General features: G+C 40.0%; 1 protein-coding gene across 2 annotated transcripts in view; it reads right to left on the bottom strand.

Annotated features, from left to right (window-relative positions):
- The window catches only part of ZDHHC13 (zinc finger DHHC-type palmitoyltransferase 13), a 51871-nt gene extending 37691 nt beyond the window's left edge, over nt 1-14180 (bottom strand). For both annotated transcript variants that reach the window (XM_043580784.1, XM_043580785.1), the window contains exon 1: nt 14063-14180. In XM_043580784.1, the coding sequence (XP_043436719.1) occupies nt 14063-14089 (27 nt within the window). In that variant the 5' untranslated portion in view covers nt 14090-14180. The remainder of the gene's footprint in view (nt 1-14062) is intronic.
- Between the last annotated feature and the right edge of the window lie 351 nt (nt 14181-14531).

Raw genomic sequence — 14531 nt, 5'->3', positions numbered from 1 at the left:
TAGAATTACTTTGAGTCTTCCAGGTATATCCTAGGGAAGATTTTCATCTTAATCCTATTCACTGAGTGAGATGACCATCAGAAAATTCCCCATTATAGATTTTGTCATTAAACAAAAGTCATCTACAAAGGCACCAATGGACCTTCTGACCTGTAGTAGCTGGAGGGTTACAGCTACCGACATAGTAGGAAGGTCACCAGCTCTCTGCTTTGGGGAGTTGTAGCAAACACCCTAAGGACACACCCGAACCTCCCAATAAAACAAGTTCTTGAATAGGTATAATTGGAGTCTCAGGAGAGGAGGAGAAAATATTTTTAAATATTTGACTAAATACCCCAAAGCCTTCCAAATTTGGTGAAATTATAAACTCACAACTCTAAAAGCTCAACAAACCCAAGAAGGATAAACCTCAAAACTGTACACAAAGCGGGGATCCTGGGTGGCTCAGTCGGTTAAGTGGCCGACTTCAGCTCAGGTCAAGATCTCATGGCCCGTGAGTTTGAGCCCCACGTCGGGCTCTGTGCTATCAGTGCAGAGCCTGGAGCCTGCATGGGATTCTGTGTCTCCCTCTATCTCTGTCCCTCCCCCACTCATGCTCTATCTCTCAAAAAATGAATAACCACTAAAAAAAAAAAAAAACTGTACACAAAGGTATATCATAATCAAATCCCCAAAAACCAATGTTAAAGAGATAATCTCAAGGGCAGCCTAAGGATAAAAGATACACTGTGTTAACAAAATCAAAGATACGAATAAATTCAGACCTCTTATCAGTAAGTGCAAGCCAGAACACAAACACAACGGTTTTCAAGAGCTGAATGAAAGAATTACAAACCTGAAGCAACAGCAAAAATATTCTTCAAAAATGGGGGTGAAATACATACTTTTTCAGACAAACAAAAGAAGAGAAAATTGCCAGCAAACTTATATTCCAAGAAATGATAAAGGAAGTTCTTCAGGCTTAAATGAAAATAATACCAGATGGCAATCTGAATCAATACAAAAGAACAGAATGCCAGACCACATGGGTAAATATGTATAAGTTATGTTATGGGTAAACATAACAGATTTTTTCTCATTTTTTAATTTCTTGATGATAGTAGAGAAACGAAAGTATCCTTATAAGTATACTTCTAAAAGATGTTATACTGGTTATAAGAGATACTATAGTAGTATTTGCAGGTAGGTAGTGATAACTTCAAGCATATAATGCTAACCCAAGAGCAACCTTTAAATGAAGAGGTCTAAGTAATAAGCCAAGAGCAGAGATAAAATAAAATATATAAAAGACACCAAATTAATATTTTTAAAAAGGCAAGAAAAGTAGAAAAAAATGAATACAGAACCAGAGAGGAAAAACATACAAGATGATATTTTTATACCTAACCACCATATTGATAATCATGTTAAGTGCAAATGGTCATAAATAAATAAATAAATAAATGACAGAGATTGTTAGATTGGATTTTAAGACAAACAAAAATACTACAACTATAAGCTGTCTACAAGAAATCCACTTTAAATATAAAAATATACACAGGTTAAAAGCAAAACAACAGAAAAAGACATGCTATGCAGAAACATTAAGCGTAAGGAAGGTAGTTGCTACATTTATATAAGACAAAGTAGACATTAGCACAAGAAATATTACCAGAGATAAGGAGGACATTTCATAATATTAAAGAAAGAAGTCAATTCATCAAGAAGACATAACAATCCTAAATGTGTGCCCACCTATAAAAAACTTTAAAGTTCACGAAGCAAAAACTGATGGAACTGGAAAAAAATAGAAATTTTCACAATTACATTTGGATATTTCAACACTTCTTTCGATAACTATGAAGGAGTAAACAGAAAATCCTGTTGGATAGAGAAAAGGATAGAGAAGACTTAACACTATCCACCGACGTGATCCAATACATTTTCATAAAGCTCAACCCAACAACAGTAGAACAGATTTTTTTTTCAAGTGCACACAGAATACCAAGACAGACAATATAAAACATGTCTCAACAAAGTCAAAAGGACTGAACGCATACAGAGTATGTTCTCTCACTACAACAGAATTAAAGTAGAAATCAATAACCAAAGGGTATGTGGAAAATTCTCAAATATTTGGAAACTGAACAACACATTTCTAAATAACCTATAGGTCACAGAAGAAAACAAAGAATAAGTGGAAAATATTTTGAACTGAATGGAAAAGAAACCATAGCAAAATATGTGGCATGCAGCCTAAGCAGTGTTCAGAGTGAATTTCTAGCTTTAAAGGCCAAACAGGCAAAAAGAGTCTAAAATAAATCATCTAAGTTTTCACCTTAAGAATCAGGAGACAGAAAATTAAACTCAAAGTAGACAGAATGAAGAAAACAGGCAGAAGAAACCCATACAATATGGAAAACAATGCAGAAAATCACTGAAAAAAAACTCATTCTTTGGAAGGAATAAATTAATAAAAATTAATAAACCTCTAGTCAAATGGATCAAGAAAAAAGAAGATGTCAATGACAAACAGGCTTAAAAAGGAGACATCAATACAAGATTCTATGAACGTTAAAAAGGTAATAAGGCAGGGCTCAGTTGGTTAATCGCTCAACTTCGGCTCAGGTCACGATCTCAGTTTGTGAGTTCGAGCCCCGTGTCCAGCTCTGTGCTGACAACATGGAGCTTGGAGCCTGCTTCGAATTCTGTGCCTCTCTCTGCCCCTTCCCCCATTCACATTCTGTCTCTCTCTCTCTCTCTCTCTCTCTCAAAAATAAGTACACATTAAAAAAAATTAAAAAGGGAGTAAGGCAATACTGAGAACATCTTTATGTCAATAAATTCAACAACTTAGATGGAATGCAAATACCTCAAAAGACACAAGTTATCAAAATGGGCTTAAAAAGAAATGAGTAGCACTCTAGCTATTAAAGAAATTGAATTCATAATTTTAAAACTTCCCATTAGGGGTGCCTGGGTAGCTCAGTTGGTTGAGCATCCAACTCTTGATTTCGACTCAGGTCATGACCCGGAGTCACAGGATCGAGTCCCCTATCAGACTCAACCCTGAGCATAGACCCTGCTTAAGATTCTCTCTCTCCCTCTCTCTCTCTCTCCTTCTGCCTCTCTTACTCACTTGTGTGCACAGACACACATGCTCTCTCTCGCTCCCTAAAAAATCAATCAATCTTCCCATTTAAAAAAAAAAAAATTACCAACCCCAGGTCTATATAACTTTTAACTGATGAACTCTATCAAAATACTTAAGGAAGAAATGATACCAACTCCTTCAGAAATGATAGGGAATGCTTCCCAGCTCATTTTAGGAAGCAACATTACCCTGATACTAAAATCAAGAGATGTTACAAGTAAAAAACAAAATAAAATAAAAAACAAAGCAAAAAATAACTACAGATCCAATATCCTTTAAAAGCACAGATACAAAGATCTTTAAACAAGACATTAAGCAAAGCGTACCCAGTAATATGTAAAAAGAATAATATAGATTATAGCCAAGCTTAAACATTTTAAAACGAATCGATGTGACTCACCATATTAACAGAATAAAGGAAAAAAATACATTCATTCCAGTAGAAAAAAAGCAGTTGACAAAATTCAACACCCATGCATGATAAAAACTCTTGAATAAAAATTCCTGGCACAGCAGGGGAAGAACGGAACTTCCTTAACCCGATAAAGAGGTACAGGATGAGAAATCAACAGCTAACACACACTTTGTGGCAAAAGACTGCATACTTTAACTCTGAAGACTGAAAGAGCAAGGATGTCTGCTATCACCACTTCTTCTTCTTCTTTTTTTTTTTTTTAAACTAGGCTCTACGCCCAACATGGGGCTTGAACTCACAACCCCAAGATCAAGAGTCGCTTGCTCCACCAACGGAGCCAGCCAGGCACCCCAATTTTAATCAACATTGTACTGAAGTCCTAGACAGAATAATAGAGTAAGGAAAAGAAATAAAATGCATACAGATTAGAAAAGAAACAAGTCTATCTTTATCTGCAGACAACAGGATCATATACGTAGGAGATCTAAGCAATCTTTATAAAATTTAAATAGCATCAAAAATATAAAATACTTAAGATCATTTTCTATCATATCCAGCATTTTTAATTACATTCAAGGGGGAGGTTCACATCAAGTATCTAGCAAACCATTCCTAGAAATTGAAACTGGCTAATTATTTCATCATTCCTTCTTGTGCTTTACCATAAGGTTATCCAGCCTTCACCCACCTTATTCATCAGACCTATCTCTCTGAACTTTTCACTGTTTACAAACAGCCCCCCACCAAAAACAAAAACAAAAACAAAAAACCCACTCTTCTCAAGGGATAAATACACATTAGGAATAGAAAAACTGAAGACATTTAAAATAATATGCCTAAGTCAATTCTCCAACAGTTCCAAAAAAGGTTTAAGAAATGATAGTTTTACTAAGTCTATAACCCCTCAATGGGTTTACTAAAAGAGGAAACAGCCTTGTCTTTTTTTAAGTTAACTTACAATAAAATTGACTTTTTTGGTATGTAGTTCTATGAATTTTAACACATTATGTATATAGAGTTGTGTAACCCACCACCAAAATCAAGATACAACACAGTTCCAACACCTCAAAAAACTCCACTGGGATATTCCTTTGTTGTCATACCCTCCCCTCCAATCTCAACTCCTGGGAATTACTGATATGTTCTTCATCACTAGTTTCATATTTCCCAGAATGTCATATGGAATTATATAGTACATAATCTTCTGAGACTGGCTTCTTTCAGTTAACATAATAGTTTTAAGACTCATCCAAGTGGTTTTATGTTATTAACAGTTCTTTCCTTGCTGTATAGTATTCCATTATATGAATATATCAGTTTATCCTTTCAGACAACCCATGTGAGCTGTTTCCAGCTTTTGGCAATTATAAATAGAGCAGCTATAACCATTCATCCAACAAAGCTTTTGTATGAACATATGTTTTTGCTTCTAAGAGTGAGACTGCTTGGCCATCTGGTAAGTATACATTAAATTTATAAGAAATCATCAAATTATTTTCCAGAGTGGCTATACCACTTTGCATGGCCACTAACAATGTATGAGAGTGCCCACTGCTCTACATGCCCACGGGCGCCAGGTATGGTCAGTGTAATAGATCTGTAGCAATACGTAGTCATGGTCTTAATTTGCATATCCCTTAATGGCTGAAGTTGAGTATCTTTTCATGTGGTTATTGTCATCTGTTTACTTTCTTTGGTGAATTGTCTTTTACTCATTTATTAACTGGGCTGTTTGTCTTCTTACTGTTAAGTTTTGAGAGTTCTTCACATTATACATTCTAGACACAAGTTCTTTGCTAGATACGAGATTTGCAAATATTTTCTCCCAGTCTGTAGTTTATTTTCCCACTTCTTAAAAATCTTTTATACAGCAAAAACTTTTAATTTTGATGAAGTCCCATTTATCAATTTTTTTCTTTCATGTACCATGCTTTTGGTGTCACTTCTAAGAAGAGCTATCTTGGGACCACAACTCCTCTGTTCAAAGAGGAAGTTTTCCTCCCACAGAGTTTCAGGTGCTCGTGCTGCCAAGAGACCTTCTTCTTGCTCCTTGAACCTGAACTAGAAGGCTTCTCACAGAGCATTCTGTCTGCACTGATGCTCATCTCCATGGTTCAAGTTCAAGCATGGGGGGGGGGGGGGAACAGGGGAGAGAACCCCCAATGGGAAAAAAAAATGTAAATTCGCTCCTGGTTCAGTGATTTTTTTGAATTCTGACCCTTCCCTGCAATCTACCTGTTACAATTTACTTCTCCGAATCCTTAAACGGCTGCTACTTACATTGTGCCCGGTGCGTTCAGTGGGATTGGCAGGGCGGAGCGCACGTATCCCACCTTACCCAGAACCACAGCCACGAATGCTCTTTCAATAGGTAAGTTCTGCTTTAGCTGGGGATTCAGCCTCACTACCTGACACTCTACACACAAGCATACTCATACACAGCTAAAAATAAACATATAGGTAGTGAGATCAAAACATAAATAAGAATATTACTTTAGGATTCTTTTCATCACATCACAGCAATTGTAATGATATCCAATTGGAAGACAAGCTGTTGAGGAAAGAGTTGAACTATGCTCAGAATTATTAGTGTGTCAGTAAATAGCAAATGTAGTTAAAGTTGACAGAGTAGTCAGTCTACTTTTTACATCAACATTAATTTTTTAAATTACAAAATGATTCATATTCATCTAAAAAATCTAGCAATATAAAAGTGAACAAAGGGTAAACAATCTGGACTATTTTCCCTCTAATCTTGCAGCCCCCCAAAAAATATTATTAGCAGTTTGGTGTATCCTTCCTCATTATGTATATAGCTGACCCTTGAATAATTCGGGTTTGAACTACAAAGGCCCAATTACACACAGATTTTTTTTTTATATAAACACAGTATACTACTGAAATGTATTCTCTCTTCCTTATGACTTTCTTATTAACATTTTTTCTCTATCTTCCTTTATTGTAAGAATACACCATATAATACATATAACATACAAAATATGTGTTAATCAACGATTCATCTTATCAGTAAGGCTTCAAAAGCAAGCTATTAGTACTTGAGTTTTTAGGGCGTCAAAAGTTACACGTGGATTTTTTTTTTACTGTGTGGGGGTTGGCACCCCTAAACTCGGTGCTACTCACAGATGCAGACTAATTTCAGCCTTCGCTTCTATAAAGAACCCTACAAAGAACACCCTATACATTTTACAGCATTGATTTCCCAAAGTAGGACTGCTGGGCCAGAAAATATATGCTGAAACATAAATAGATACTGAGCAACTACTCTCCCCATTTCGCACTCTGCAGCAAGTATGTGAGTATTCTTTTTTCCCTACAAACCTCCCCATAACTGAACATTATCAATCATTTTACTATCTTTCCAATCCGATAGCTAAAAACAGCCTCTTGTTTTTCATTTGTATGCCCCTAGTTGCTAATGAATCTGTGTTATGTTTACTGGCTTTCCTATTTTTTCTTTCGTGGACTCCCTTTTCATAGTCTACTGTTTTTCTAGCAGATTGTGTATCTTTCCCCATTTGTATGCTAGGAAGATTAACCTTTTGTTTAGACACAGATTTTTCAACGCAGAAATGTACTCATCATTCCACAGATACAAATTTTTTTGCTTCTCTTAATGCCTTAACATCAGCTTCATTTTTCATGTAGAAAGTTGAGGAGGATTACACATTTCAATGTAAAGAATATCCACAATTAAGAGCATTTATTTTTTTCAACAATTAATTACTGCGTATTTATGGCATACAAAGCATTATGCTAGGGGCACAGAAGACACGGGTATCTATCCTCCAGGAGTTTAGTCTAATAGAGTCTAATAGAGACAAACAGAGTAAAGTGATAATGCAAGGCAACATGTGATTAAGTGGCAAAAATGGGTGGTAAAGCCTAAAGAACAGAAGCTACCTTCTGTTCACATCATCATTTTTTGCCAAAATCGAGGTCAGAGTAAACCTAAAAAATGATCACATAAATTCAAAGCCTGTTTTCAAAGTCAGTGATCTCCAAAGTCAGGCAAGGCCAATCAAGGCCACATATGCAGTGACCCACTGGGTAATGGGAGAACATGTTAAAGCTTCTATTATAATGATTTTTATCTTTTTTTTTTTTTAAAAAGGGAAAACCACAAAAATTTACAAATCCGGTTCTTTAAGCTTTACTAATTTTAGCGCTGCCAGCCTCTTTTGATTCAAGTGTCAAGCTAGTCACTCTTTTACAGCCTATTTACAAAGGGGGGGGGGGGGGGCAGGGCGGGCCAGAGTAGAAGTTCCACCACCCGGAGGGGCTGACAGTGGGACCTTCAGCATACTGCAGTATCTATCAGATTAAGTTCATTTTCAAGTTACATTATCTCATTTTAACTTACTCCTCCGGAAATAAGCAAGTGGCTTAAATTGATTCCTACAAAGAAGCCATGAAGTAGGGTAATAATAAGCATAAGTACAAGCAAACAAGAAAATAGCAGAGCTGATACTTTTATTCATAGTACCTTCAGTATAACCTAAAGTAAAAGCAAAGACAATCTAATCTGATCTAACAAAAAGCCAGTCTCCCTACCAAAAAAAAAAAAAAAAAATTAATCAAAAGGACTACTTTGAAACAGGTTTATATTTATTATTTTTAGTTCAAAACCTTACCATAGGTATATAACAGAGCTGTCTGTCAGTCAACGAATATAATTTAGAAACATACTGTCAGATCTTACAATAGCATGCCCTGTGACGATACGAATTCAGCAATGGGTTCCTGTCCCCAGCCCCCATGTACATCAAACAGAGGGAAGCTGAACTTTTTAAGTCCCAGCTGACCGACCACATAACACAGAACTGTGCCATCAATGTGTAAGTTAGAGTGATCAATTCCCAACAAGTGACTAACAAACTGCAGTCAGTACCTGGATGATGTGGACCGTGCAGCGTGCAGTGCAGGCTTCATTTATCATTCCATTAATTTCACAGCACATGATGTTTTACAAAAATGAAAATGTGGGATTCCGCTTTTCACATTATGGTAGGGTTTTACTCTGGGGGTACAAGCTCAAAACTGTTTTACTGATAAGAATGCATGGTCAAAGCAGCTTAAAGGTCTCCTTTGCTTTGGACATCACACACCCCCAAAATTTTACAAGAGCTTCCATTGAGAAAGGGAATGATCTGCTTTGGGGGAGGTCAACTTTGGGGGCAGTCACATAAAACTGTTTACGGAAAGCAACCATACATTCCTATCACCAAGACTAAAGCAAGATAATAAATCCTTCTTAGAAATTACCCCCTAGTTATCAAAAAAAAAAAAAAATGTGTAAGTATTCTCTGATTTCATTTTTACCTTGTTGAAATGTAAACCCCTTGAGAACAAGGCCAAAGTCTCAGATTTCATGTTGGTGAATGTTGGCGAATGCTGGTTATTTTTGGCTTCAGTGTTTACATTTGTAAAAGGCAAAGAACTGATCAGCGTAGCTATAAAGTTTCTTCCACATCCATGCCGTATGGATCTAAGTGGAGCTGTTACAACAGTCATTACTGAAATGTGCACTGACAAAGACTTTTCACATAAACAAACACACTTTACAGCAGTGAAAGCTCCACTGCTATCTGGCTACCTACAATGTTAAGGTAACAGAAGAGACTAGGCAAATTCTCATGATGGCAGCAAACTCCTAAGAGTTCTCATTAACCATTCATTCAGAGAAATGTAAAGAACACCTGCTAGGTACCAATCCCAATACAGATGGTCCCCAACCTACAACTGTTCAACTTAGGATTTTTCAGCTTCATGATGATGTGAAAATAATATGCATTCAGCAGGAACTGTACTTTGAATTTTGATCTTTCCCAGGGCTAGTGATACATGGTAGGATGCTTGTGATGCTGGGCATGGCTCCCACTCAGCCATGCGATCACAAGTGTGAATAACCGATACGCTTTCAACCGTAGTGTACCCAATATAACCATTCTGTTTTTAACTTTCAATACTGCATTCAATAAATTACATGCATATTCAACACTTTATTATAAAATAGGCTTTGTGTTAGATGATTTTGCCCGACTGCAGGCTAATGGAAGTGTTCTGAACACATTTAGGTGGGTCAAGCGAAGTTATGATGTTCAGTAGGTTAGATGTAATAAATGCGCTTTCAACTTATGATGGGTTTATTGGATGTAACCCCTTTGTAACTGGAGGAAGATCTGTATTAGGTAATTAGGGAATAAGACAATTCCAGCTGCAATCCATTCATTTACTCATCAGATGTTTACTGAACGCCCTATATGTGCCAGGCATTTTTCTAGACACACGGATATGGCAGTGAACACAACAGGCAAGATTCAAAAAAAGTAAAAAGGATGGGGCACCTGGGTGGCTCAGTCAGTTAAGCATCCCACTCTTGATTTTGGCTCAGGTCATGATCAACATGGTTTCACGCGTTCAAACCCCACATAGGGCTCTATACTGGCAGCAAAGAGCCTACCTGGGATTCATTCTCTCTCTCTCTCTCTCTCTCTCTCTCTCTCTCTCTCTCCCCCCCCCCCCTTTCTCCCACTTGGGCTATCTCTGTTTCTCTAAAATTAAGTAAATACACTTAATTTTTTTAAAAAGTACAAAGGATACCAAGAAACAGGTAGCTGGCTGAATAATCTCCCTCACAGGGAAGAACAAGCCATTATGAAAATTATGTAACAGAGATATGGATACACCTGTGGTGATTTTTACAACAAAGTCCCTAAATTCTTTGATACCTCTCCATCAAGAGGAGAGGGTCTGTGTCCCTTCCTCTCAAATCTCAGCTCTGTGACTGCCTCACTAATCAAATACCACAAAAGTGATGCTTCACCAGTTTGCAGGCCCAGGTCTTAGAAGCTGTCAGCTTCCTCTCTCTGTCTCTTGAGATGCTCACTCTTAGAACCCAGCCACCATGCTGTGCAGAAGCCCAGGCCACATGTAGGTGTTCCTGCTGAAAGTCAACATAAACTGCCAGATATGTGAGTAAAGACACCACCAGATGATACCAACCCCAGCTACTAAGTATTCCAGATTATGAGTCTTTCTAGCAAAAGCTTTCTAGCAGTAGAGCAGAAACAAACCATCTCTGCTATGCCCTGTCCAAATTCCTGACACACGGTCCATGAGCATGACAAGGGTTGTTTTACACCACTATGTTTTAGGGTGGTTTATTACATAGCAATAGAAAACTAGAACAATTTTAAGATATAACAATATAAGATATAAGATATAAGGGATCATATATTTTTCACATGGAGATATCATGAATCATATTATTTTTTTTCTAAATAGTAAATAAGTACTATTAAAGTTACTCTGGGCATTAATTGAAAAGAAACCCAAGATCTAAAAAATCATATTCAAACTCTGATGAGATTATTCCTGCCAGATTATCAAATAAAACAAAGAGAAACCTAATAGATAACCATTAAAACTTCCCATGACAGGGGCGCCTGGGTGGCGCAGTCGGTTGAGCGTCCGACTTCAGCCAGGTCACGATCTCGCGGTCTGTGAGTTCGAGCCCCGCATCAGGCTCTGGGCTGATGGCTCGGAGCCTGGAGCCTGTTTCCGATTCTGTGTCTCCCTCTCTCTCTGCCCCTCCCCCGTTCATGCTCTGCCTCTCTCTGTCCCAAAAATAAATTAACTTTGAAAAAAAATTATAAAAAAAAAAAAAAAAAAAAAAAAAACTTCCCATGACATTAAACAGAAGTACAGAGTTGCTTCTAAGTTCATTCATTGGACATTTGTTTACAGAGTACCCATCAATCCTAGGCACTGTTCTAGATGCTAGGCACACAGCAGCGAACATAACAGATAAAAATCACTGCCCTCATAGAACTTACATTCAATGGAAGGAAAGAGACAACAAACAAGACAAAGTATGCATCGGGCTCCGCTGTGCTCTCTCTCTCAAAATAAATAAATAGGGGCGCCTGGGTGGCGCAGTCGGTTAAGCGGCCGACTTCAGCCAGGTCACGATCTCACGGTCCATGAGTTCGAGCCCCGCGTCAGGCTCTGGGCTGATGGCTCGGAGCCTGGAGCCTGCTTCCGATTCTGTGTCTCCCTCTCTCTCTGCCCCTCCCCCGTTCATGCTCTGTCTCTCTCTGTCCCAAAAATAAATAAAAAAAAAATATATAAATAAATAAATAAACCTTCAAAAAATGCAACACTCTTTATTAAAAAAAAAAAAAAAAAAGACAAAAACCTTAAAGTGGTGGGGGAATAAGCCATGTGGGCATAGGAGGAAAGAGTACACCAGCCAGAGTGAGGAGAAAGTACAAAGGTCTTGAGGCCAGTGTGGCTAGGGTTGATTAAGCAAGCAAGAAAGTAGTAAAAAAGAAAAAGAGGTCAGAGAGGAAACTGGGGGCCAAATGGCATAAGCAAATTCTGGCAAAAACAAAAACAAAAAACCAACAACACTGAAATTGGAATCAGTAGAACCAAATCCAACAAGAACAGGAATGTTTCTGCCTGTTTTGTTCACTGATTTATCTCCAGCACCTATACCAGTGCCTGGCACGTAGTAGAAAGAATGAAGTCTTCACTCTGTCACTTGGCAGCTATTTGACTTTTAACAAATGCCTCTGATATTCTCAGTGTCAGTTCTAATCTTTAAAACTAGAATAACAATCCCTCCCCACCTCATAGGGTCAGAGTGATCAAGCATGGGGAAATATTTTGCAAACTGTAGAGCACCATATACAGGTGAAATCTTTATTACTGAAAAACAATTATTATTATTATTATTATGGTATTATTAACAACAACAATTATTAACAATGACCACTCTACCATGCCCCATTAATTTCGACCTCTGAATCATTCTTTTCCTCCACCTGTCATGAAACTGGGGCAGGGCTATCTTTCCCTTAGCACGAGGGAGTGGACTTTAAGCACTTGAAGGCTTTTGTCAATGAGTGGCAGTAATTAAGATAAGACAGGTAATTCTCCCAACTTTTCCTTGAGATTCTCTGAGAAATAAAATGAGACATAGCTTCCAGGTGAAACTATACCCCCTCTTGCCCCCTTTTGTAAAATCCAGCAGGCTTGCGAACCTTTTTTTCCCCACTGTCAAAATGCAAGAACACCTAATACGATAAGAACAACTTAACAAATTCTCTTGTTTTATCCTTTCTCTTAAACATGTTTTATTCTTTCTCTTAAACCCACATCAGGCTGCTTAAAGAAGGACAGGAATGAGGAAGCATGAGAAACACTGTAAGGATTGTAAACACTTCTTTTTTTAGAGGCCAACTAATCCAGTCATCTCAAACTGCTTGGGTCCCATTAAGGGCCGAAAATCTGCGATGTAGCTCACTCCAACTGGAGGCAGCTTCAGTTTTCTCCTCAGTAAAAAAGGAGACAATATCATGTTCTTCACGATGCTTCAATTCCAGAATAAAATAATGCATATCAAAGCTTCTGGTATAGGGGCGCCTGGGTGGCACAGTCGGTTAAGCGTCCGACTTCAGCCAGGTCACGATCTCGCGGTCCGTGAGTTCGAGCCCCGCGTCGGGCTCTGGGCTGATGGCTCGGAGCCTGGAGCCTGCTTCCGATTCTGTGTCTCCCTCTCTCTCTGCCCCTCCCCCGTTCATGCTCTGTCTCTCTCTGTCCCAAAAATAAATAAACGTTGAAATAAAAGCTTCTGGTATATGCTAAGCACTCACTAAATGTTGGCAGAATCTGGATATTCTTCATTTATCCAACATTAAGTGAACAGCTACAACATGTCAGTCGGCACTTTAGGCACTGGGAAAGGGCCATAAGCAAAAAGGACAAAAAATCTTGTTCTCTCGGAACGCCCTCCTGTTATCTCCTGTAACGTCCCCCACTGGCCCGTTCTGTTCTCTGGAATTACATCTGGCTTCTGGTAGGTTCTCCTCCACAGAATAGCATCCTCTTTTTTTGGGGGGGGGGGGGGAACGGGAGGGGTCTGCAAATCGCTATCAGGTACCTACCTCTCTTTCCACCCACCTTTCCCCCAGCAGAAGCCAACAGCCTCAGTTCTTTGAAAGAGTCGGCAAGGATGTGGGAACAAAAGCTAGAACAGGGCTGGGTGGGGCGAAGGCAGGTGCCCAGGCAACTCCACGGAAAAAAGAGATCAAGAGAACCGCACGGATTCCAGGCCAAGGTCAAGACAGGCTGGTCCAACTCAGGTGTGTCACCCGACACCTCTCCCAGGAACGGCCACACTCCACTCCCAGGCCCCTGAGGTCCCTGCCGGGCACGGGGGTACCGGTCCCGGGGGTATCCTGGCCCACCGTGCAGGCTGGAGGGCCGGGAGGGCACTCACCCATGTGTCCTCGCCTTTTCTTTCCGGTCGCCTCCGAGAGAATTCCCGGCATCATTCTCGGCGTCTCCATGCTTCCTCCTCCCCGGCCCAGGCCCCTCCGCCCCCGGAGGCCCCTGTTAGGAGCCGCCTCACACCTACGCCCTTCCCTCTCCCCATGGCCGCCGCCGCTCTCCCGGCCCCAAGACCGCCAGCGTCCGGTCGCACTCACCTGCGAGCCCAGCCCCGGGCCCTCCATCTCGCCCCTGGCGGCCGCGACCAGGCGAAGTGGTGGCAGCAGCTCGCGGGCCACCCCCTCGAGCCACCTTCACTCCCACTTCCTGCTTGCGGCCCCGCCTCCGCCGCGGCCCCCTTCGTGCTTTGTGCTGCCAATCTCCCTCGGAAGAGCCAATCCCTGCCCTTTCTTAAGTGGGGGGCGGGACTTTTCCTCTGCCGGGGAAGCTAGTGGGGAACCGCGATTCGGAGGCCCCACCCCTAACCCGCCCCCCTTGTGCTTCCAGCCCCAGGCCAAGATTGTGCAGTGCACGCCCAGGTAGGCGTCCACCTGTCCCTCGCGCCTCATCCTGCCCCCCCAACACACGTCCAGGGTCAGGCTGTTATTCCAAAGTCAACCCACCACCTATTGAGAGCAAATGCAGACTTGGCTACTTAATAGCTAGATAACCTTGTGAAAATGTCTT

This window comes from Prionailurus bengalensis, chromosome D1 (genome assembly GCF_016509475.1).
Source record: "Prionailurus bengalensis isolate Pbe53 chromosome D1, Fcat_Pben_1.1_paternal_pri, whole genome shotgun sequence".
NCBI classification, from domain to species: domain Eukaryota; kingdom Metazoa; phylum Chordata; class Mammalia; order Carnivora; family Felidae; genus Prionailurus; species Prionailurus bengalensis.
The sequence above is the reverse complement of the archived record's forward strand: the minus strand, read 5'-3'. Positions and strand labels throughout refer to the sequence as shown.